Here is a 23,709-nt window from a genome sequence, read left to right as displayed (position 1 = left end):
GCCTAGACAGCTCATTTCAAGAGCCTCGGGTGGTCACTGACGTCATCCATGAGAGTGTTCATTGTTAAATTAACAGCAGAATTGGAATCCCCTGGTACGAGTACTCAAACAATATATTTCACTTTGTGTTTTTATGGGGGTGCAAACTGTTGAAATCTTTACTTAATGTATACTAAACTGATCCTCTGTAAAAAAAAAAAAAAAAAATTATCAACTCCCAACTTGACTCTCACTGGGATTAAACATGACAATAGGTCTGATCTGATTTCATCATCATTTAAAAAATATCATCTATTATTTTTCACTTTATGTTTCTGTGTGAGAGCAAACTGTTGAAATCCTTACTTAATGTATACTAAGCTGATCTTCTGTATATTAAGATAATCGAAAATGAATCTTGATGTGAATGGAAGGGGAGAGGGAGTGGGAAAGGGGAGGGTAGTGGGTGGGAGGGACGGTATGTGGGGGAAGCCATTGTAATCCATAAATCGTACTTTGGAAATTTATATTCATTAAATAAAAGTTAAAAAAAAATTAACAGCAGAAGTCACTGTGCACTGACTCCCCATGCAGGACCTCTGTCCTCAATGAGTTGTATTGAGAGTTAACTGTAAAACCAGTTTTCAAACAGTTTGTGTATGTGCATATGTGTGCGTGTATGTGTGAAAATTGTTGACATCTTTCCTTAATATAGAGTTGGTCTTCTATGTACAAAGTTAATTGAAAATGAATCTTAATGGAGAATAGAACTGGGAAGGGGAGAGTGAGGGGGATGAGGCATGGGAGTGTGGGTGGGAGGACTGATATAGTGAGAAGAATAACTATACTCCTAAAGTTGCACTTATGAAAATTTGTATCCCTTAATAGATAGATTTTAAGAATAAAAAAAGAAAGTACTGAAGATTATTGAAAATTTCAGAGTCTGACTGTTTCTAACTGGCTGTGTATGAAAGGGAGCATGTATCATAAAAGAGAACATGTAATCTGGAACAATAGTATCAATCTGCCTGGTTTTAGTGCAAGTTAAAGTAAAATATCGAAAGCAATCTTCAACTGTGAAGTTCTCCATACATATCTGCTGCTAATTCATTCTAAGTAAAAGCAACAGGCATGTCTTCTGCCTTTTCAAAGGAAAATTAAATCACATATCCCTGATATTCTAAAGCAGTTTACATCTCTAAAGAGTATTTCCATTCAACTACCACACTGCCCTCTGGAAAGAACACTAAGATGGACACCACAGCTGTCACTCACCAAGCTCTTACAACATGGTTTCAGAAGAGGGAACACAAGGCAATTTTCAGCCTATCACATGTAAAACAAAATGACACAGCGATTGGTAAAGAAGTCATTGTAACGTGGTCCCCTGTTAGCATGACAATTTACATAATAGGGATACATTGATTCCCACTTAGTAAAATGCTTCCTATCTTATCTAAATTAGTGTTCAAATTGGGAGGCGAGGGGAGAGAAGTGCTAGACAACATGAAATAATGCTGGACACATCCACAAACATTTCTTAACATCACCCAGGCTTAGATATAACTGGTTGAGTTGGGACCATGTACCAATGGGGCTCTGTGGCCATAATAGGTAAAACCAGTTAGACTGAGCAGAACACAAAACTCTTTCATAAACAGGACAGCCTCTTTCGAGATCTTTTCAGAGAAAACTCTTTGCCATGAAGCCAAGGAAGTGTCTCCCCTGACAGTACAAAGCCTGCTCTTTTGAGCTCAGTAGCACTAAACCAAAGAACAAAAGTAGCTTCTCATGAAACCAGCACCAAAGTCAGGAATTACTTCCTCTGTTTTAAGGAAAACAGGACAGAACTCCTCCTGGGGTGACCAGTCTGCTTAAATGATCACAAGTAGTACAGGAAAAGGCTACCTTGCGCTGGGGACTGGCGGATGACTTCCAGAAGCTCTGACAACATTACTTTCCATGTGTTACAACTCTAGACTCTGTCGACACTATTCAACAGAGACCATGAACAAGTCCCTGAAGACTGTGGGTTCCGCAGTAGTCAAGATCACCCATCATTGTGATGTCAAGGTTCTAAGGCTCATGCCATAACTGACAAACTCTCAAACTGATATAGTGGTTTTCTAGATTTTGGCACCATCATTCAATTCTTCAAAATTAAACTGAGATGATGGTTCATTTGCATGCAGTTGTAAGAAACACAGAGAGATTTCAGCAACCTTCCCTCCAGTTTGCCCAAGCGGCAATATATTTCAAAGCTATAGTGCAATATTATTTCTTTGCATATTTTAGTATAATTATATAATATTTTATACAAAAATAATATGTACAACATTAAAATGAATACATGATTCACCCATTTTCTGTTCTTGTAGCAAAACCCCTTAGGCTAGGTAATGTGTCAAAGAAAGAAGTTTACTTGTCTGACGGTTTTGGAGGTTGAAAAGTCCAAGAGCATGGGGACCCACTGACTCAGCCTCTTTTCCTGGCTTATAGACAACCATCTTCACACTGTGTCCTTGCATGGCACACAAAGAGAAGGAGGTAAGGGCTTCAACAGGAGAACTGGGTGGGTGGGGGAAGAACTCTGACCATAGCAGTCTATTTTCACTTCTGTCATTGAACACTGACCTTTCGGCCCTACATACCAAATGGAGAGACAGTATCAATGTGATGCTGTGTCAATTATAAGGTTATTTTAACATATCACAAACACAAAATTCTTTTATTCAATTTCCCCCCTTAAGTGTTTAAATGGGTGATCTCTCACATCACACATAAGGGTGTTAATTGTGAAATTAACAACAGGAGTCACTGTGCATTAACTTCCCATGCAGGACCTCTGTCCTCAAATTGTTGGATTATGAGAGTTAATAGTAAAACTTGTTTGCAAAGATTTACTTCATTTTAATGTATTAAGTGGAGGATGTTATCTATGTCTCATAAGCTATAGTAATGTCTAAGTGCTCACAAAGGATGCACTATGCTTGGGTTCTTCAAAGTTGATTTTCTCAAATATATATACATACATACATACATATATAAATTAAACCTCTAAAAAAGTAAATGGTGATGAACTATCTACACAGGAAAGAAGGTTTTGTAGCAACACTGGCAGGAGGGCTGCAACCAAACTAAGTAGTTTTTGAACCCCCCCTCCTTCAGCATTCGCCATGTAGAGGGTGCTGGTAAAAGGAGTTATTCTAGAAGAGTCTCAGTGTCTCCACCTGCACAACAGAGATGATAGTGCACCTCAAAGGATTGCTGCAACTATAAAATGGGATAACAGTATAGAAAATTTAGCAAGCTAACTCACAGAATAATTCTTGCTTAATACCAAGGCTGCTTAGAAAAGACAGGGAGACATTATTTTCCAAAATAGTGAACACTATCATGGATGTTTGTCCATGGCCAAAGAGAAAGGAGGGAGAATATGTCACGCAATCAAATCCACTGAGCAACGACAAAACGTCAAGCTTCTTGCAAGGTAGTTTATATATAGCCTCCCCTTGCCTCAACATCAGCTTCTGGGGTAAAAATTAGTAATTCCATTTGACAGGTGGAGAAACTGAAGCTCAGTGAAGTTGTGTGACTGGGGGCCAGATACCTAACAGTTGGTAAAGTGAGAACTCTCTAAGTCCTAAATCACACAGTGTTTCCATAGCTAAGCAGTGCCCCCCACCCCCAAGACAAGGGGAAAATATCCTTGGTATTATATACATATGCATGTATATATATTTTGCAGAATCATCTTCCTGGCATGTACCCGGGGCCTCAGTATCTTCTGCAGCTGGATTTGGTGAGCCCTCACACCCATTCATCCTTCACCCTCACAGGGCTGCTTCTGGACCCCTCGGCCTCTGTGGGCAGCTTGTTGATAACTCACAGGCAGCCAGTCTGTATTAGTGCCCAGATATGCTTTTAGTTGCCTGTTACCTTAGGCAGCCAGCCACACCTTGGCATCAGACAGGCTGGGAATAGCAGTCAATACCAAGAAAAGGTTATAATCAATGACTCTCCAGATGTCTACTTGTGCTGGCAGTTATGAGCCCTTGGGAGAACCCTTACACTCCCCATATGTTCTGGTCTCCCTCCTGAATCCCTGTAATTATCCTTTCTCATGTTGGTCCTCTGAACACCCTCATTTTTGCCTCCACCAAGGGAAACATCCTCAGTAGCTGATATCAAGCACCTGCTCCAGTGTTCCTTGCTGCCCTCTGCTGGCAAGAATAGGAAGTCATATTTTACCTCTCAGGACCATGGCACAGGGCAGGTACTTCATTGAGATGAGTCAATTCTGGAACACCAAATTGGAAGTGCTGTCACAAAACTAAGTCCATAAAATGAATACTATTTGAGAACATTTTTGAACAAATCAAAACCATTGTAAAATATCTAAGTGCACCCTGAAATGCTGCTTCTAGCTGCATCTGTCCTCTATCTTTTCATTCAAGGCAGAGTTCCAACATCACAGTGGAAAATCAGGCTCCCAATATTAATCATCATTCCCATAGTTTATAGAAATGAGCAAAAGAAATCACAAAATGGAGGATAAAGCGATAAAGCATATCCTACTCAGCCTTCCTAAAGAAACGATTAATGGTGATGATAATATACACATTAAATCAGATCTCCTAGTTCCCATGTCTGTTTCTCAAGTTGATTGAAACAGAGTAGAGGGGGATAGGATAATACGGTAAACACAAATTAAACACACAATTTGGCTACAAAAATGCATAAAGGAATGAGAGAAGAAAATCATGATGGAAGAAATGTAGTGATGCTATGACTATAATACCCTGGGCTCATAAACTACTCAAGGCAATGTCTCACGAAAAAGATTTTCTCACAATACTGCCTATTGAAACAGTGCTGAGGGAGCAGGGTGTTAGTTACTCCATTCCTTATGTCTTCATAGAGTAGACTGGCAATTGGATACACAAATATTGTAACTGCCTGGTCTTCACTTCTCCAACTTGGAATGAGATGTACATAGCATTCTATTCTTCTTGCAGCTAAGCTTGTGTGCTGATGCAGGGGACCCTCTCCTGTCACCTCACCTCTGGGAGGCAAGGGCAGATGGTAAAATAGTAGGGTCTTTGGAATTGGGACTGGAGATAGATTATGGATGTTTGAGTTTTGGCAAACTACTTCATATTTCCGCATCTCAGTTCTTATATCTGTAAAAAGAAGATAATGACTTTCAAAGTGTTGTGATGAAGTGTGAGATAAAGCATGGAATAAGATAATTCAATCCCTGATGCCTGCCTGACCCACAAACAGCACTCCAGAAACCCTGGAAGTATTCTCTCAGTGTCTAGATAGGGTTTCTCTGCCGCTCTGCTGGATGGTTCCCGCTCTGGGGCTCGCTGGGTATCAGAAGAGCTGCTTTATCACAAAGTAATACACACCTACCTCTTGGCTTCCAGCAAGTATATCCATATGCAGACAGTTTTCAAGGGTGTTTGAGATAGTATTCTTGCATGGACTTAGATTAGGGGTTGTCCAGTTTATACTTGCAGGGTTTTGGGTACACAGATAATATTCTAAGACAACACAGATTCAGAACGGGTGTTTGGCTCAGCAGTTAAGATGCCAGCATCTTCTACCACAGTGCCAGTATCAAGTCCCAGATCAACTGCCCATTCCACCTTACTACATATACTCCTTCTAGGAGGCAGGACTGCTGGCTCAAGTGCCTGGATCCCTGCCACCAATGTGGGACACCTGAGCTGAGTTCTTTAAACCTGGCATCAGCCTAATCTACCCCCTCACTACTCCAGGAACTTGAGCAAAGAACCAGCAAATGGAAGAACTCTACTTGTTACCCTCTCTGTCTTTCAAACACAGAACATGAATGACAACTGAAAAAAAAGATTTTGATCTGGTTAAGTCCCTTTGTGGAGACAAGTTGCATAGCAAAGGGAACAAATAAACATAGATGAAAATGTATTTCATACAAATAACTGAAAATACACCATGTTTCTCTTATTTAAAAATAGATCCAATGATAGAGGACAAAAATAGGTAACATGGTAACAAAAGTTGACTTGGGTTATCAGAAGGTCAACTCATTTTCCTACCTAGATGGTTTATTATGATCTTATTGCTGGGTCACAAGGTTTTGGCCAGACTGGAACACAATTGTCAACACTCATAGACACAAGGTAGCTTTTCTATGTACACTTTAAAAACAGGCACCAGCAAATACTGCTGGCTTTCAATGATGCAGAATGGAAGGATCCCTACTGTTCCAATTTTACAAAATATAAATAAAAAATCTGAAAGAGAGAGGAGAGTATCCATTCTACAGTTATTCCAACATAAATGCTTATTATGGTGATAGTGAACAAAATTACTTGAAATACAATTTCAGATATTTCACAGATTATTTACAAGTAATCAAAACAGAATTCCTCAAATTCCTCAAGGACTCTCTGGATCTGATGCTCATTTGAATACTTTTCTGAGTAGATAGAAAATTCAGTTTCACACCAGTCACAGATCTTACCTGATGGATTCTTTAAGCAAAGAAAGATTAAGATAAAGGCTTCTGTCTTCTGTTTCCTTCCATTCTTTAGTCAATCATCTAATAGTGGAACACCTGAGGAAAGTGTAAATAGAAATCACACAATCAGACATGGGTAAATTTTGAAAGCATGTGAAGGGAATCTCCTGTGTCCTGGACACTCAATTGCTCAAAGGATGCAAAAGGTGAAAAGAAAATGGTTCAGAAACACTTTATTGGATGTGCTGTTGGGAAGCCACAGGATGAACTTCCTTGGCTGGGGAATGAAGGGAGGGACCATGGAAATGTCAAACTACAGCACAACTGGGATACCCATCGAGCCCACAGTTCAGCTTCCTCAGTAATGCATGACATTAAATGAAATTACTCAAATAAAGAACCTAGAAACAACAAAGCAGTGTGTTACTCAGTGTGTTAATATTCTTGAATTGAGAAATCCCCCATGTGAACTTCCTACTCGAAAAGCTGAATATCACAGTCTTAGTGAGCTTGAAGAAATTCATCTTAATTTAAACCTGACAGCATTAGTCACACCTGGTTGGGAATTTAGGCGTTACAGCGTAGCATTCTACCACCATTCTGTTCTTTCACATACAAGACATGGGGAAAATATTAAACACTACAATTGAAATGAAATTGCAAATGGAAGCAGAAGGGAAAAATGTCTCTGTGGGAATATGTACCCTATGATGCTAATGGTCTCTGAGCCTATATTTTAAAACAGGGTCGTGATAATGATCAGAAGAAGCTTCACTGCATTCTAATTATAAAGGCAGCTTCCGTTCAGCACGTATGTTTATATAGTGAGAAAATGATTAACAAGACAGGTGTGGAACCCTTGTTCTACTATGAGCCTTTTTATACACTCTAAGCAAAATACTACATTTTTAAAAACCTTCCTGCCCAAGTTTTCAGATCAAAATTCTCCCAGATAATACCTCAAAGAAATGGCAAGCTGTGGTTTAGAAAAATATGGAATTGACATAAATTTGGAGAAATCTCCAACGTGAGATGGTATGGATGAAAACAAATCATGATATTTTTCAAGAGAGCTTAAACTTGAAAGAAATCAACAACTCTCTGAGCTGGGGGAGTCTTCAATAGTGGTGCCCAAGAGTAAATTGTGATCTGTTACAAGGCTGGCAAATGACAACTACTGGGTCAAAAACAGGTCAAATACTTAACGTTACCCATGGTCATTCACTCACACAATATTGTCTCTGACAGTTTCAGGCTACAAGGTAAAGTTTCGGCCTACCCAAGTAAAGTGAAAGATAACAACATGTAAAGATTCTTTTTCTTGTCAGTCCTCCCCCCAAAATAGTTAACGATTTACACTGTACTAGATATTATAATGTCATCCAGAGTTGGTCTAGAGTATGCAGGAATATATGACCAGATGAAATGGAAGTAATATACCATTATACATAAGGAATGTGAGTATCTTTGGAATTTATTATCCACAGGTGAGTGCAACCGATCCTCAAGGACCAGAGAGACAACTGTACTCTCTGGCTTGGCCATGAGACATGGCAAATATGGAAACGTTGGCGAAAGGTAGTGTGAATGATTCTGAGTTAATCTTAAGAGTCCAGGGTAGCCACTAGCCCTCCAATGGCAGAATGAGAACTGTGAAAGAGACCCACTCTAGCTATCTACAAATTTGCATGAGAAACAAAACACTCATTGAGTCAGCCTGGTGTCACAGTGGGTTAAGCCACCATTTGTGATGCCCAAGTCAAAATGGTGGTACAAGTCCCAGCTGCTCTGCTTCCAATCCAGCTCCCTGCAAACGTACCTGTGAGACTGATGGATCATGCCCCAAGCTCTTGGGCTCATTGCTACCCATGTGGGAGACCCGGGGGTAGATCCATGATCCTTTTTTTCAGCCTGGCCCAGACCTAGCTGTTGCAGGCATTTGGAGGAGGGAACAGATTTTTGATATCTCTATCTATCTACCTATCTACCTACCTCTCTTTCTCTATCCCCTCCGTGTGTGCATATATGTGTATATGTATGCATATGTGCATCACTCGGACTTTCAAAAAGTAAACAGACAGAACAAAAAATACTTACTGTTGATATTCTCTGTTTGAATGTAGCAAAATCCAAATTTCATGGGTGAGTATACTCTGCTTAAGCTTTCCCATAGAGGCTGGCTTCTCAGATTGACAACACTAGGAAAAGCATCTCACTCAAAGTTCAGGTGTGGTTTAAGTCTCAACTTCTGATGTTGATGGGCTCAACTGCAACAGGTGTTCATTCCTCTACCTATGATAAGAAAAACTGAGTGATAGCTAATCCAGACCAGCGGCCCACCACACTCTTAGAATGCTGCATTTTCTGTGTAGAGCAATGTGTGGATGTCAGCCGTGACTCCTCAGCGTTTGGTTTAAATGTCTTCTACATAAGGGAAGCCTCCCAGCACAGGAGGTTGAGACAAGTTTGCTTGATGTTGCAGTGGATTAGTCCACCACCACTTGTGATGCCACACTCCATATTGGAATGCTGATTTGAGATCCAGCTGCCCTTCTATCTAGCCCCTTACTAAAGAACCTAGAAAAGCAATGGACTATGGTCCAAGGACTTGGGCCCCTAGCTACTTACGTGGGAAGCCCTGCCGTAGTTCTAGGATCTTGATCTGACTTGGTCCAGTGCTGTCTATTGTAGATATTTGGGTAGTGAACCACTGGTTTTGAGGTATACATATCTCTCTCTCTCTCTCTCTCTCTCTCTCTCTCCATCCCTCTCTCTCCCTCTGTCCTTAGTCATTCTAAATTTCAACTAAATAAATAAAATAGGACATTGAAAACCCCACAAGAGTGTACAGCAACACATAGATGATATAAAGCTCTAAGAATTTGTGCTAAAGATGCTAGCTGACAGGGAATGAACAAAATGCATGTCAACCTTTAAAAATGTCATTTCACAGAATGCCTAGTGAAACACCTCATGATGTGAAAAGGCATACAGAGCTTTCATTGCCACTTTTCCTGAAATGATCAAGCTCACTAACGTCAATAGCTCCCTTACTTCATAACGATTTTCAGGGTCCACACATTTGCAATGAGAACCCAGAAGCTGCCCTTGCTCTCAGGTTTTCAGCCTTTCCTGTCATTCCTTTTGCTACCTTTCTGAACCCAGTTTGGGCTGTTTTAAAGGTGAATGGCTCAGCTAAAGCAAAACTGGTGCTACAGAAGGAGCTGGAAACAACAGACTGGTTGCCATCTCCTACTACTGAGACCAACATTTCATTCTAGGGCATTACTTTCTGGACTTCACTTCTAGATGCACTACTATAATTAATCAGATATGTAGTAATAATAAGATCATTGCTTTGCCAAATATAGACAGGAAAGACTGACATTTAAAGTGTCATGGAGTGTTTTGGGGAAGATCTCATTATTGCCATTGTTTACCAAATTGACATATAATGTTTCAGGCAGTCTCTGCTTTCTAGAAGAATTTTTTAACATATTTCATAAAAAGACTACCAGAATTTTTATCTCCATGTTTTACTAAAACACCATGCCTGCTTTCCTTCTGAATCCACGTTTCAAGTGTTAGAGGTACTGAACAGCCCTAGAGTTCAACTGAATGTTTCAGTCTTAACAGAGCTCACTGAGGCTATTTGGAAACCTAGATGTCTGACTGCTCCTAATCAACGCTACTTCCATTTGTGTATGAGTAATTCCCTTATCAGCAAACTCCATTTGTTGGGTGATCTGTTCTAGCCCCCTGAAATCCCACTAGGTAATTCCAACAACTCTCAGGTTATGGTGTTTCATAAAAGCATTCCTGTAACCATCATTACATATTGATATCTATTTGTTTAGCACTATGAGATGAAGGAATGCAAGAGATTCCCCTCTATTCTTAAAAAGCACACAATTGGATTAGAACCGTAATCTTGGTTAATACCATAATTATTTGGCTATAATTACGGTTAAACCACAATCTTGCATAATTACAAACAGAAAAAGATGCATAATTAAATGAACCAGTTTGCTTACTGCATGATCCTCAGTCACGTATTTTCCTCTTTTCAGATCTCAAGTTCCAGAGAGGCCAGGACCTTGCTGAATTCGTCCTGGCACTTGGCACACAGTATTCTGCACATTCACAGATGCTCAATAAGTCATTTTTGATGAATGGATGTGCATTTGCTTAATAAAGGTGAAGATTAAATGAGTTACATACATGAAGACCTTAGGACAACATCTATTATTAAGACATTAATATAGTAAAATATTGGCCGGCGCTGTGGATCAAAAGGCTAATCCTCCGCCTGCGGCGCCGGCACACCGGGTTCTAGTCCCAGTCTGGGCGCTGGATTCTGTCCCGGTTGCTCCTCTTCCAGGCCAGCTCTCTGCTGTGGCCCAGGAAGGCAGTGGAGGATGGCCCGGGTGCTTGGGCCCTGCACCCGCATGGGAGACCAGGAAGAAGCACCTGGCTCCTGGCTTCGGATCAGCGCAGTGCAGCGGCCGCAGCAGCCACTGGAGGGTGAACCAACAGTAAAGGAAAACCCTTCTCTCTCTCTCTCTCTCTCTCTCTCTCTCTCTCTCCCTCTCACTGTCCACTCTGCCTGTTAAAAAAAAATTGAAAAAATAAAATATAAAAAAAATTATAGTAAAATATTATCAAATGGATAAGATTTAGAATAGAGATTAGAATAGACATTCTAAAATTTATTTTAAAGTGACCTTGGAAAAAATAGGTGATAACAGAAAGAATACACCTTATGACACTATTGATGAAGGCAATGTATTAAGCATGGTGTTTAAATACATAAAGACTAAAGGTGTATAATAGCACTGCAATCCAACATTTGTTAAGCAAAACCCAAATAACATTTTTTATTTCAAAATAATGCATACTTTAAAACTGTTGTTAGGAGAGGAAGGGGGATGTAAATTAACACTTATCTAATCAACTGAAAGTATCTTCGGAGTTATTCAAAGACTCCCGAAGTAACTAAGAGGAATGCTCTGATTTCATAGCAAAGTATGTCTAGAATGATGCTCAACAGTATAATGTTCATAGAAGCATGAGCATTCTCCACCCAGGGTGACTGAGACCTTCAGAAGTTTACACAATATATTGGGAATTGCATACATTTAAATGAAGTATGAGTATCATAACGATACATGTCAATCTAGGAAAGCATCTGCAATCATCCTTTATAGGTAAAAATGTGTCTGAACAATTGATTAAATGGGCCATCTAGTATACCACGCGTATATGAATAGTTAAGTTCAAAATCCAATGCTATAGACTAAAAGCAATTATGTTAAAAGTATCCTACCTAGATAAATAAATGACAGACTCACTAGCCTTTCTAGCCATGATGACTCTCCAGGTGAACTCACCTCAAGCAAAGGAGCTCCTCCATCTCTCTACAGAAATGAACAGGAAATGCAAGAAGCAGCACCTGCTGCAGAGACCCAATTCCCACTTCACGGATGTCAAGTGCCCAGGATGCTGTAAGATAACCACGGACTTTAGCCATGTGCAAATTGTAGTTTTGTGTGTTGGCTGCTGCACTGTCCTCTGCCAGTCTAAAGGAGACAAAGCAATGTTTACAGAAGAAAATTCATATCTCATAAAACATACCTGAGAAACAAATGGTACTTCATATGAATCTAATTCCAAATAATTAGGACTCATGTGGTAATAAAAGGAAATTTAGGAGGAAATTACCAAAGTAGGATACTCTTATTCCTGCCAAACCGTTCATCATCATAGTCTGATCACACTCAATATCAAAGTGCCATCTTTCAAGGACCCCAACCACTTTTTTTTTGGACAGGCAGAGTTAAACAGTCAAAGAGACACAGAGAAAGGTCTTCCTTTACTGTTGGTTCACCCCCCAAATGGCTGCTACGGCTGGTGCGCCGCGTCGATCCGAAGCCAGGATCAGGTGCTTCCTCCTGGTCTCCCACGTGGGTGCAGGGCCCAAGCACTTGGGCCATCCTCCACTGCCTTCCCGGGCCACAGCAGAGAGTTGGACTGGACTGGCGCCCCAACCAGGACTAGAACCCGGGTGCTGGTGCTGCAGGCAGAGGATTAGATAGTGAGCCATGGCACCAGCCTGACCCCAACCACTTTTAATATATGAGGTGACTCCCACCAGTTCCTGAGCCGAATACTTTGATAACCAATCCATAACACACAGCAACATATTCCTTTACATTGTTCAATTATCTCTAATTTTTGAAATCTATAGGGAAAGAAAGTGGTTTTCCATCTGCAGGATCACTCTCCAAATGCCCACAGCAGCTGTGGCTACACTTGGCCAAGTTCAGAAGCCTGGATCTCCAGCCAAGTCTCCTGGGAGGGTGGCAGAGTCCAAGTATTTGAATCAACAATGGATGCCTCTCAGAATGCGCATTAGAAGCAGAGGCAGAGGCAGAACTGAACACAGGTACTCTGTGTTCACTCTTCTCATGCCCCACATTCCACCATCAGCACATTTCCACCACTGTTATTTTGTATCTCCTTTCAAAAGCAAGAGAACTTGCCCCATACATGGTCAAGCTCTGGTTTTCACATTCACAGTACTTGGTCTTGGGTTCCAAGATGGCGGAGTAGCCCAGGAGAAGATGGCTTTAAAAAAAGTGGACAGAGTATAGTCTCAGAGACGAGTTAGGGAGAAAACAGCAAAGGAAACACTACCAAAATTAAAGGGACATGGTGGACATACATAGATGGTGTGGGTGCCCAGGCTCAGGTCTCCAGCAGCAGAGCCTACACACCAGCATTGGAAAGGGGGTGGGGGTGAGACCAGACTGCAGCAGCCCAAGCCAGTGGCAAAAATAGCTGCAAGAAGAACCTAGAGGGAACCCAGCTTGGAACCCCATGGGGGATAGTGTACCGGCTAAACTAGAGGAGGGAAATGAAAAAGGACAATCACTTTACAATGGCATCCTGTAACAAGCTAATAGAGCAGGTGCCATTAGGGACATTTATAACAGCTGTGCCAGCTTGTGTCCATGCCCAGCAACTAGTTGAGTGCAGACCCTGACTGGTGGGGAGAACTAACAGGGGGATAGGAGCCTGTGACTATGTGAGGCTTCTGTACTGGGACTGTGAAAAAAACTGAGGGAGTGTGGGAGGGAGCATGGCTGGGACTCTGGGCACTCACACTGGGAGACTCCACACGCTCAGGGCTTCCTGGTTACCTGGAGAGAGACATCGCTGGAGAATCTGAACTTACACTGAGGACTGCACAGATCCTTTGTGTGCTCCTTGGGACAGAGTGGATGAATATTATAGCCACTGGGGCTAGCGCTGAGGTACTGGACTCCATTAAGGAGAGGAGCTCACCTGAGCAGAAAAACTTTCCCTTCTGATAAAAAAGAGAGAGCGAGATTTATCATGCCCAACCTGGGTGTGTCAACATAGGCATGCCCTCAACCCTGGAGAACTGAACAGAGCTCTCCGGCCACATCCACTACAAGCCTCTATAGAGATTCAAAAGCAGACATTCCACTTATCTACACAGTCACAGTACAAATATAAAACACACCAGAGCAAAAAAGGAAAAAAAAAAAAAAGAACAATGAGTATCTCCACAAATGCCAAACAACAAATGCAGCAATTCAAGAAACAAGAAGGAGGAAGACAACATGAAGTCCCCAAAAGAACACAATGCTTCCATGCTAGATTGTGAAGATGATGAGATGGAAGAAATGCAAGAAACGGAGCTCAAAAAATTGATCATAAGATTACACAGAAATAATCAGAAGCAAACGCACAAACTACTGAAATCCATACAGCATATGAAAGGAAATTTCTCCCATGAAATTGAGATCAGAAGGAGAAATCCAAACGAAATGAAGAATTCAACAGAACAAATACAAAAATGCAACTGAGAGCCTTAACAATAGAATTGGTGAAGCAGAAGAAAGACTATAAGACTTAGAAGACAAAGCACAGGAAAGAATACAGTCAAACCAAAGACAAGAAGAGGAAATTAGAAACCTAAAAAACACGGTTGGGAATATACAGGATACTATAAACACACACACACACACACACACACACACACACACATTTGGGTTCTAGGAGTTCCTGAAGGCATGGAGAGAGAGAAAGGATTAGAAAGCCTTTTTAGGGAAATATTAACAGAAACCTCCCTAGTCTGGAGAGATAAAAAGACATCCAAGTACAGGGAACACACAGGAAATCTAATAGACATGGCCAAAAAATACCCTCACCACAACACACTGTAATCAAACTCACCACAGTAAAACCTAAAGAGAAGATTCTAAAACATGCATGAGAGAAACGCCAGATTACTTTCAGAGAATCTCCAGTTAGACTCACAGCAGACATCTCATCAGAAACCCTACAAGCTAGGAGAGAATGGTGAAACTTAGTCCAAGTCTTAAGAGAAAAAAACTGTCATCCCAGAATATTATACCCTGCAAAAAGATCTCATTTATGAATGAAAATGAAATAAAGACCTTCCCTAACAAAGAGAAATTAAAACAATCTGTTGCCACCTGTCCAGCCCAACAAAAAATGCTTAAGGATGAGTCGCACACAGAAACACTGTCATCACTATGAAAGAAGGTGAAGGAAGGAAATCAATCAGTGAAAGCTCAAAGAAAATTCAAACTAAAAAATGGGAATGTTTTTGGAAAAACGGCAGGAAAAAGTGATTACATATCAATAGTCACCTTGAATATAAATGGCCTCAACTCCCCCATTAAAAGGCACAGACTGGCTGAATGGATTTAAAAAAACATCTATTTGCTGCCTACAAGATTCACATCTCATCAAGAAAGATGCATGCAGACTGAAAGTGTAAGGGTGGAAAAAGATATGCCATGCCAACAGAATCCAAAAGGAGGTAGTGTAGCCATCCTAATATTAGACAAAATAGACTTTAACACAAAAACTGTTGAAAGAGACAAAGGATAGGCTTGGTGCTGTGGCACAGTGGGTTAACACCCTGGTCTGAAGCGCCAGCATCCCATATGGACACCGGTTTGAAACCTCACTGCTCCACTTCCAATCCAGCTCTCTGCTATGGCCTGGGAAAGCAGGAGAAAGGTGGCCCAAGTCCATCAGCGCAGCTCCAGTCATTGTAGCCAATTGGGGAGTGAACCAGCAGATGGAAGACTGACTGACCGCTCTCTCCCGATCTCTCTCTCTCTCTCTCTCCCGATCTCTCTCTCTCTGCCTCTGCCTCTCTCTATGTAACTCTTTCAAATAAATCAATCTTTTTTCTTTTTTAAAAACTTTTATTTTTAAATATAAATATAAATTCTGAAAGCACAACTTTTGGATTATAGCGGCTTTCCCCCCCATAACCTTCCTCCCATCTCCCACTCCCTCTCCTATCCCATTCTTCATCAAGATTCATTTTCAATTATTTTTATGTACAGAAGGTCAACTTGGTATATACTAAGATTTCAACAGTTTGCACCTACACAGATACACAATGTATATAGTACTGTTTGAAGATTAGTTTTACCATTAATTTGCATAGTACAACATATTAGGGACAGAGATCCTACATGGGGAGCAAGTGTACAGTGACTCCTGTTGTTGATATAACAATTGACACTCTTATTTATGACACTAGTCTTGTTTATGTGGTCCCTTTGACATTTAATCCTATCTTTTTGATCAATTATGAACTGCAACTGATCACTTTGGCTAGTAAGATGGCATTGGTACATGCCACCTTGATGGGACTGATTTGGAATCCCATGGAACATTTCTAGCTCTACCATTGGGGTAAGTCCGAGAGAACATGTGCCAAACTATACATCTCTTCCCTCTCTTATTCCCACTCTTATATTTAACAGGGATCACTTTTCAGTTAAATTTAAACACCTAAGAATATTCGTGTGTAAATGAAAGAGTTCAACCAATAGTATTAAGTAGAAAAAAAATACTAAAGGGAATAAAACAGTAAGTTTTTCCTTGACAGTCAGGACAAGCACTGATCGAGTCATTGTTTCTCATAGTGTCCATTTCACTTCTACAGATTTCCTTTTAGATGCTAAGTTAGTTGTCACTGCTCAGGGAGAACATATGATATTTGTCCCTTTGGGACTGGCTTATTTCACTAAGTATGGTGTTTTCCAGATTCCTCCATTCTGTTTCAAATGACCAAATTTCATTTTTTACTGCTGTATAGTATTCTATAGAGTACATATTCCATATTTCTTTAGCCAGTCTACTGTTGATGGGCATTTAGGATGATTCCATGTTTTAGCTATTGTGAATTGAGCTGCAATAAACACTGAAGTGCAGACAGATCTTTTATCAAATAAATAAATCTTTAAGGGGGGGCACTGTGTAATGATTAGGGGAATCAATTCAACAGGAACATGTAACTACTATAAATATATATGCACCTAATCACAGGGCAACTGGCTATTTAAAAGAAATGTTAAAGGATTTAAAGGGAGACTTAGACTCCAGTGCAATAGTAATGGGGAACTTCACTACTCCACTTTAAGCAATGGACAGATCAACCAGAAAGAACATCAACAGGAGAAGAGCAGATTTAATCGACGCTATACACCAAATGGACCTAACAGAGATCTAGAAAACTTTTCGCCCTACAGTCGCAGAATACACATTCTTATCAGCAGTGCATGAAACTTTCTCTAGGACTGACCACATATGAGGCCATAAAGGAAGTTTTAGCAAATTCCAAAAAAATCAAAATCATACCATGCGTCTTCTAAGACCACAATGGAATGAAGCTGGAAATCAGCAACTCAGGAATCTCTAGAGCATATACAAACATGGAGACTGAACAACATGCTCCTGAATGAACAGTGGGTCAAACAACAAGTCAACAGAGAAATCAAAAAATTTCTGGAAACAAAGGAAGACAACAACATAACATATCAAAACTTATGGGATATAGCAAAACAGTGTTAAAAACAAAGTTTATAGCAATAGCTGCCGAAATCACAAAACTGGAAAAGCACCAAATAAATGAGCTACGTGCATCTCAAGGATCTGGAAAAAACAACAGTAAACCAAACCCAAAACTAGTAGGAAACAAGAAAAAAATTAGAGGAGAAATCAACAAAATTGAATTAAAAAATATAAAAGATCAGCAAAACGAAGAGCTAATTTCTTTAAAAAAAAAATAAACAAAACTGACACACCATTGCCCAACTAACCAAAAAAAAAAAGACCCAATTCAATAAAATTAGAGATGAAAAAGGAAATGGACAACACACACCACAGAAATAAAACAAAATCCTCAGAAATGACTACAAAGAGCTGTATACCAACAAACTGGGAAATGTAGAAGAAATTCCTAGACACATATAAGCTACCTAAATTGAGGCATGAAGACATAGGAAACTTAAACAGACTCGTAACCAAGACAGAAGTTGAATCATTAATAAAGGCCCTCCCCACAAAGAAAAGCCCAGGACTGGATGGCTGCACTGCTGAATAAAACTACCAGACATTTAAAGAAGAATTCACTGCAATTCTTCTGAAGCTATTCAAAACAGTTGAGAGGGAATCCTCCCAAATTCATTCTACAAAACCAGCACCACCTTAATTCCTAAACCTGAAAAAGATGCAACAGAGAAAGAGAATTACAGGCCAACTTCCCTGAAAAACATACATGCAAAAATCCTCAACAACTTCTAGCCAATTGAATCCAACATCAGAAAGATCACTCACCCAGAACAACTGGGATTTATCCCTGGTATGCAGGGATGGCTTAACATTCACAAATCAATCCATGTGATACATCACATTAGAAAAATGCTGACAAAAACCGTATGACTATCTCAATAGATGCAGAGAAAGCATCTCATAAAATACAACAGCCATTCATGATGAAAACTCTAAGCAAATTGGGCAAAACTTGGAAGCATTCCCACTGAGATACAGTACCAGACAGGGATGGCCACTCTCACCACTGCTACTCAATATAGTCCTGGAAGTTTCAGCCAGAGCCTTAAGGCAAGAAAAAGAAATCAAACGGATACCAATTAGAAAAGAGGAAATCAAAATTTCCTAGCTACAGATGACATGATTCTATACGTAGGGGATTCAAAAAAATGCCACCAAGACTCTACTGGAACTTATAGGAGAGTTTGGTAAAGTAGCAGGATATAAATTCAACACACAAAAATCAACAGCCTTTGTATACACAAACAATTCCAGCTGAGAAAGAACTTCTAAGATCGAACCCATTCATAATAGCTACAAAAAGTCAAATACTTTGGAATAAATATAAGCAAGGATGTCACAGATCTCTCCAATGAGAATAACAAAACATTACAGAAAGAAATAGAAGAAGATACCAAAAAATGGAAAAACCTTCCATGTTCATGGTTTGGTGGAGGCAATATCATCAAAATGTCCATTCTTCTGAAATCAATTTAAAAATTCAGTGCAATTCTGATCAAAACACCAAAGACAATCTTCTCAGATCTAGAAAAATGATGCTGAAATGCATATGAAGACACAGGAGACCTCGAATAGCTCAAGTCAGCTTATACAACAAAAATAAAGCCAGAGGCAGCACGATACCAGTTTTCCAGACATACTCCAAGGCAGTTATAATCAAAATAGTCTGGTACTGGTACAAAAACAGATGGATAGAACAATGAAACACACAGACTAGACACACCAGAAATCAATCTGCACATCTACAACCAATTTATATTTGATTAAGGAGCCAAAAAACTGATCCCAGGAGCAAGGACAGTCTCTTCCTGAAATGGTGCTGGAAAAACTCGACTTCCATACACAGAAGTTTGAAGCAAGGCCCCTACCTTATCCCCTTACACAAAAATCCACTCAACATGGATTGGAGACGTAAATCTATGACCCAACACCATCAAATTATTAGAGAACAGTGGAAAAACCCTGCAAGACATTGGCACAAGCAAAGAGTACTTGGAAAATACCCCAGAGGTGCATGCAGTCAAAGCCAAAATTAAACATAAGATTACTTCAAATTGAGAACTTTCTGTATGGCGAAAGAAACAGTCAGGAAAGTGTAGAGGCAACCAAAGGAATGGGAGAAATTATTTGCAAACTATATAACTTAAGAAGGATTAATAACCAGAATCTACAAAGAGGTCAAGAAACTCCATAACAACAAAAAACAACCCAGTTAAGAGATGGGCCAAGGACTTAAACAAACATTTTTCAAAAGAGGAAATCCAAATGGCTAACAGACACATGAAAAAATGTTTAGGATCACTAACCATCAGGGAACTGCAAATCAAAACCACAATGAGGTTTCGCCTCACCCCGGTTAGAATGGCTCACATAAAGAAATCAGCAAACAACAAATGCTGGTGAGGATGTGGGGGAAAAGGTACCCTAATCCACTGTTGGTGGGAATGCAAACTGGTGAAAACCACTATAGAAGACACTTTGGAGAAACCTCAGAAGTCTGAATATATTCCTACCATATGACCCAGCCATCCCACTCCTTGTAAGTTACCAAAGAGAAATGAAATCATCACACAAAAGAGCTATCTGTATCTCCATGTTTATTGCAGCTCAATTCACAATAGCTAAGACATGGAATTAACCTAAATGCCAATCAATGGAAAACTGCATAGAGAAATTAAGGGATATGTACTCTATGGAATACTACATTGCAGTAAAAAAAAAAAAAATCCCATCATTTGAAACAAAATGGAGGAATCTTGAAAACACCATACTTAGTGAAATAAGCCAGTCCCAAAGGGACAAATATCACTTTCTCCCTGATCTGTGACACCTAAAAGGAAACCTCTAGAAGTGAAATTGACACTAAGAGAAGCAATGACTTGAACAGCCCTTGTCTTGACTGTCGAGAAACAGTTTATGCTTTTATTGTTTTCACTATGCTCTTTTTCTACTTAATGCCACTGGTTGAGCTCTTTACTTAACATAGAATTAATCATAGAAGTTTAAATCCATTTGAAAATAGATCCCAGTTAAAAAAAATAAGAAATGGAATAAGAAAGAGAAGAGATGTACAGTTCAGCAAAAAGTTCCCATGGACTTACCCCTGAGGGTAAAGCTAAAAACTTGCCATGGGACACCAAATCACATGAAGCTGGGTGGTACTAATGCCACCTTACTAATCAAAGTGATCATATTAGGTGTGTAACTGATCATATAGATAGGATGAAGTGTCAAAGGAATCACATAAACAAGACCAAGTGTCTGCTAATGACAATAGAGAGAATTAAAAAGGAGAGAATGATCCAACATGGAAAGTAGTCCACACAGCAGACTCACATAATGACAAATGCCCTAAACAGCACTCTGACCTCAGAATCAGCCCTTAAGGCATTTGGATCTGACTGAAAGGCCCATGAGAGCATTTCAGGCATGGAAAACCAAGATACTGTGGCAAAAAAAAAAAAAAAAAAAAGATCACCATGAAGGATGTCTGTGAATGAGGTTCCAGGGTAAAGAAGAGGCCATCAAAGAAGGATGAGCTTTTCTTTGAAGGGAGGAGAGAACTTCCACTTTGCTTATGGCCTTGTCTAAATACTGCCAGAGTTTGTGGACTCAAAATGCCTCCATAGCCTTGGCAGCTCATGTCAAGAGCCTCGGGTGATTACTGATGTCATCAATACGAGTGTCAACTGTTAAATCAACATTACAGGAGTCACTGTGCACTTACTCCCCATGTAGGACCTCTGTCCTTAATGAGTTGTACTATGAGAATTAACTGTAAAACTTGTCTTCAAACAGTACTTTATACTTCGTGTGTGTGCATTAGGGTAAACTGTTGAAATCTTTACTTAATATAGAGTTGGGCTTCTGTATATAAAGATAAGTAAAAGTTAGTATTAATGAAGAACGGCATGGGCGAAGGAGCAGGAGGTGGGATGAGACTGGGGGGGGGGTGGGAGGGTGGGTATGGGGGCAAGAACTGCTATATTCCTAAAGATGTACCTATGAAATTTGTATTCATTAAACAAAATCTTTCTTAAAAAACTCACAGTGTTCATACCACACAAAATACTGGATGACGGGTGCATTATGAACACCCTGATGCTAGAGAAGAGCACCAGAGATGGTTATTCATGCAATCACCCCACTAAAAATGTAAAATTCTAACTGTGACAGCTGCTATGAAAGGGGAACTGGGCCTGGCTTTGTGGTGTAGGGAGTTAAGCTGCCACTTGCAGCACTGGCACCCCATACGAATGCTGGTTCGAGTAGCAGTTGTTCCACTTCTGATCCAGCTCCTTCCTAATGTGCCTTGGAAAGCAGAAAAGAATGGCCCAGGTTTTTTGGCCCCTATGCCCACCATGTGGGAGACCAGGAAGAAACATTACTATGCTCCTAAGTCTGCATATATATTAAATACATGACATTTGTTCACTTAACATTTTCATTAGATTTCATTTAAGGTAAACAAAATTCATGTATTTCACACATACAAATTTAGGAACATAGTGATACCTCCCACCCTACCCTTCTTCCCATCCACTCTCCCACCCATTCTCCTCCTTCCTCTATTATTCCCAAGAACTGTATCTATGAACTATATTGAATCTGTTAAGACTAACTGAAAATAAAATAAAACCCTTAAAATAAAAAAAAGGAAAGGTCAGCTGAATCACAAGAAGGATTTCAAAAACAAAAAGGGGACCCAGCTTATAAACAAAAAAACTACAATGGCTGTTCTGTTGTTCAGTGATGATTTGTTTTCCTTCTTTGACGTTCAGTTTCCTAGTTAAACCTAATTTTATTTTCCTGAGGTAAACATACTTTTTTTAATTTCTGGAGCACCTAGTGTGTACATCATGGTATTATACTTTAAATTACTTCCACCTTAAAAAAAAAACACTTAAAAATAATTCTACAGATGAGACATCTGAAATTCAGAGAGATAGAGAATCTCCCCTGAGTCCTATGCTATTTATCATCTCAATGATCTGGGGAGTGTAAATAGAAAGAGAAGTCAGAGAAGAGAAGGATGGGTACCCGCCCGAAGGATTCCAGAATCCAGGTGCAGAGGGGCAGTCTCCAGCATCCAAGGAAGTCCATTGACAGGCTGAAATTTATATGAGACTGTATTCATTTGACTTAAATTCCCAATTTATGAATTTTTAATGGTTCAGTTTGAAATATATGAAGAAACATTTATTGAATGAATACAAAACTAGACCATGCAACTTATTCTTATCCATACAGAAGGAATTTCACATTGTTCTATCTATACAGAAAGCTTTACTGCCATTGGAAGCAGTTTTTTTTTTTTTTTTTGGTGGGGGGGAAGATTTATGTAGTTAATTGAGAGAGTTATAGACAAAGAGTGGGAAAGACAGAGAGAAAGGTTTTAAATCCACTGCTTCCCTCCACAAATGGCCACAACTGCCAAAGGTGGGCCGAATTGAATCCAGGATCCAGGAGCTTCCTCCGGGTCTCCCACATGGGTGCAGGGGCTCAAGCACTTGGGCCATCTTCTACTGCTTTCCCAGGCCATAGCAGAGAGCTCGAATGGAACAGGAGTAGGAAGGACATGCACTGGTACCCATATGGGATGTCAGTGCTGCACGTGGAGGTTTAGCCTACTACACCACGGTGCCAGTCCCTGGAATTAGGTTTTGAATATTTTCTTTAGTATAGTCTGTCACTCTGTGGCCTAGGGAAAATGTTTTGGATTTTCTGGGATTGAAAAAGCATGGGTAGTGATTTCAAGCTTTCTTATTTCAACCACTTTCTAGGCTGTGAGTCTTTGCAAACGTGATGAATGCAACAATGCATCAAAAAGATACCATATATATACACACACACACACACACACACACGCATGATATATATATACACATATGTATGATATATACATATATACACATATGTATGATATATGCATATATACAAACACACACACAACATGTAATGTGACGAAGTATGTTTTATCACAGGAATGCAAGTGTGGTTCAGCATCTATAAAAAAAAAATCAATGAAATCACATCAGCAGAACGAACAACAAAAAATAAATGAACATCTCAACAAATTAAGGGAATGCTCCCGTCAAAATCCCTTAATGATAAAAAAAAAATTCTACTAACAAGGTACAGGAGAAATATAGCTCAAAATTATCAAAGCTAAATGATAAACAATAGCCAATATCATACTGAATGGGAAAAAGCTGAAAATATTTCACCAGAGTTTTGGAGCAAGATAAGAACTCCACATAGACCATTCTTAGTCAATACAGTATCTC

The 23,709-nt window shown here is 39.8% G+C and overlaps 1 protein-coding gene across 18 annotated transcripts in view; it reads right to left on the bottom strand.

Moving 5' to 3' along the window:
* Positions 1-23,709, bottom strand: part of LOC138843571 (rho GTPase-activating protein 20-like) — a 111,026-nt gene that overhangs the window by 42,584 nt on the left and 44,733 nt on the right. For 5 of the 18 annotated variants that reach the window (XM_070048149.1, XM_070048150.1, XM_070048152.1 and 2 more), the window contains 6 exons: positions 11,881-12,069; positions 10,525-10,677; positions 8,588-8,782; positions 6,494-6,586; positions 5,043-5,162; positions 4,231-4,279 (listed from right to left, as the gene is read on the bottom strand). In XM_070048149.1, coding sequence (XP_069904250.1) covers positions 4,231-4,279; positions 5,043-5,148 — 155 coding nt within the window. In that variant the 5' untranslated portion in view covers positions 5,149-5,162; positions 6,494-6,586; positions 8,588-8,782; positions 10,525-10,677; positions 11,881-12,069. Of the gene's footprint in view, positions 1-1,254; positions 1,312-1,887; positions 2,269-4,174; positions 4,280-5,042; positions 5,163-6,493; positions 6,587-8,587; positions 8,783-10,524; positions 10,678-11,880; positions 12,564-23,709 lie in introns of those variants that run through there. The other 13 variants (XM_070048151.1, XM_070048153.1, XM_070048154.1 and 10 more) reach the window with 7 other exon arrangements.

The sequence above is a fragment of the Oryctolagus cuniculus genome, chromosome 8 (genome assembly GCF_964237555.1).
Source record: "Oryctolagus cuniculus chromosome 8, mOryCun1.1, whole genome shotgun sequence".
Lineage (NCBI taxonomy): Eukaryota > Metazoa > Chordata > Mammalia > Lagomorpha > Leporidae > Oryctolagus > Oryctolagus cuniculus.
This window is presented reverse-complemented; position numbering and strand designations above follow the sequence as displayed.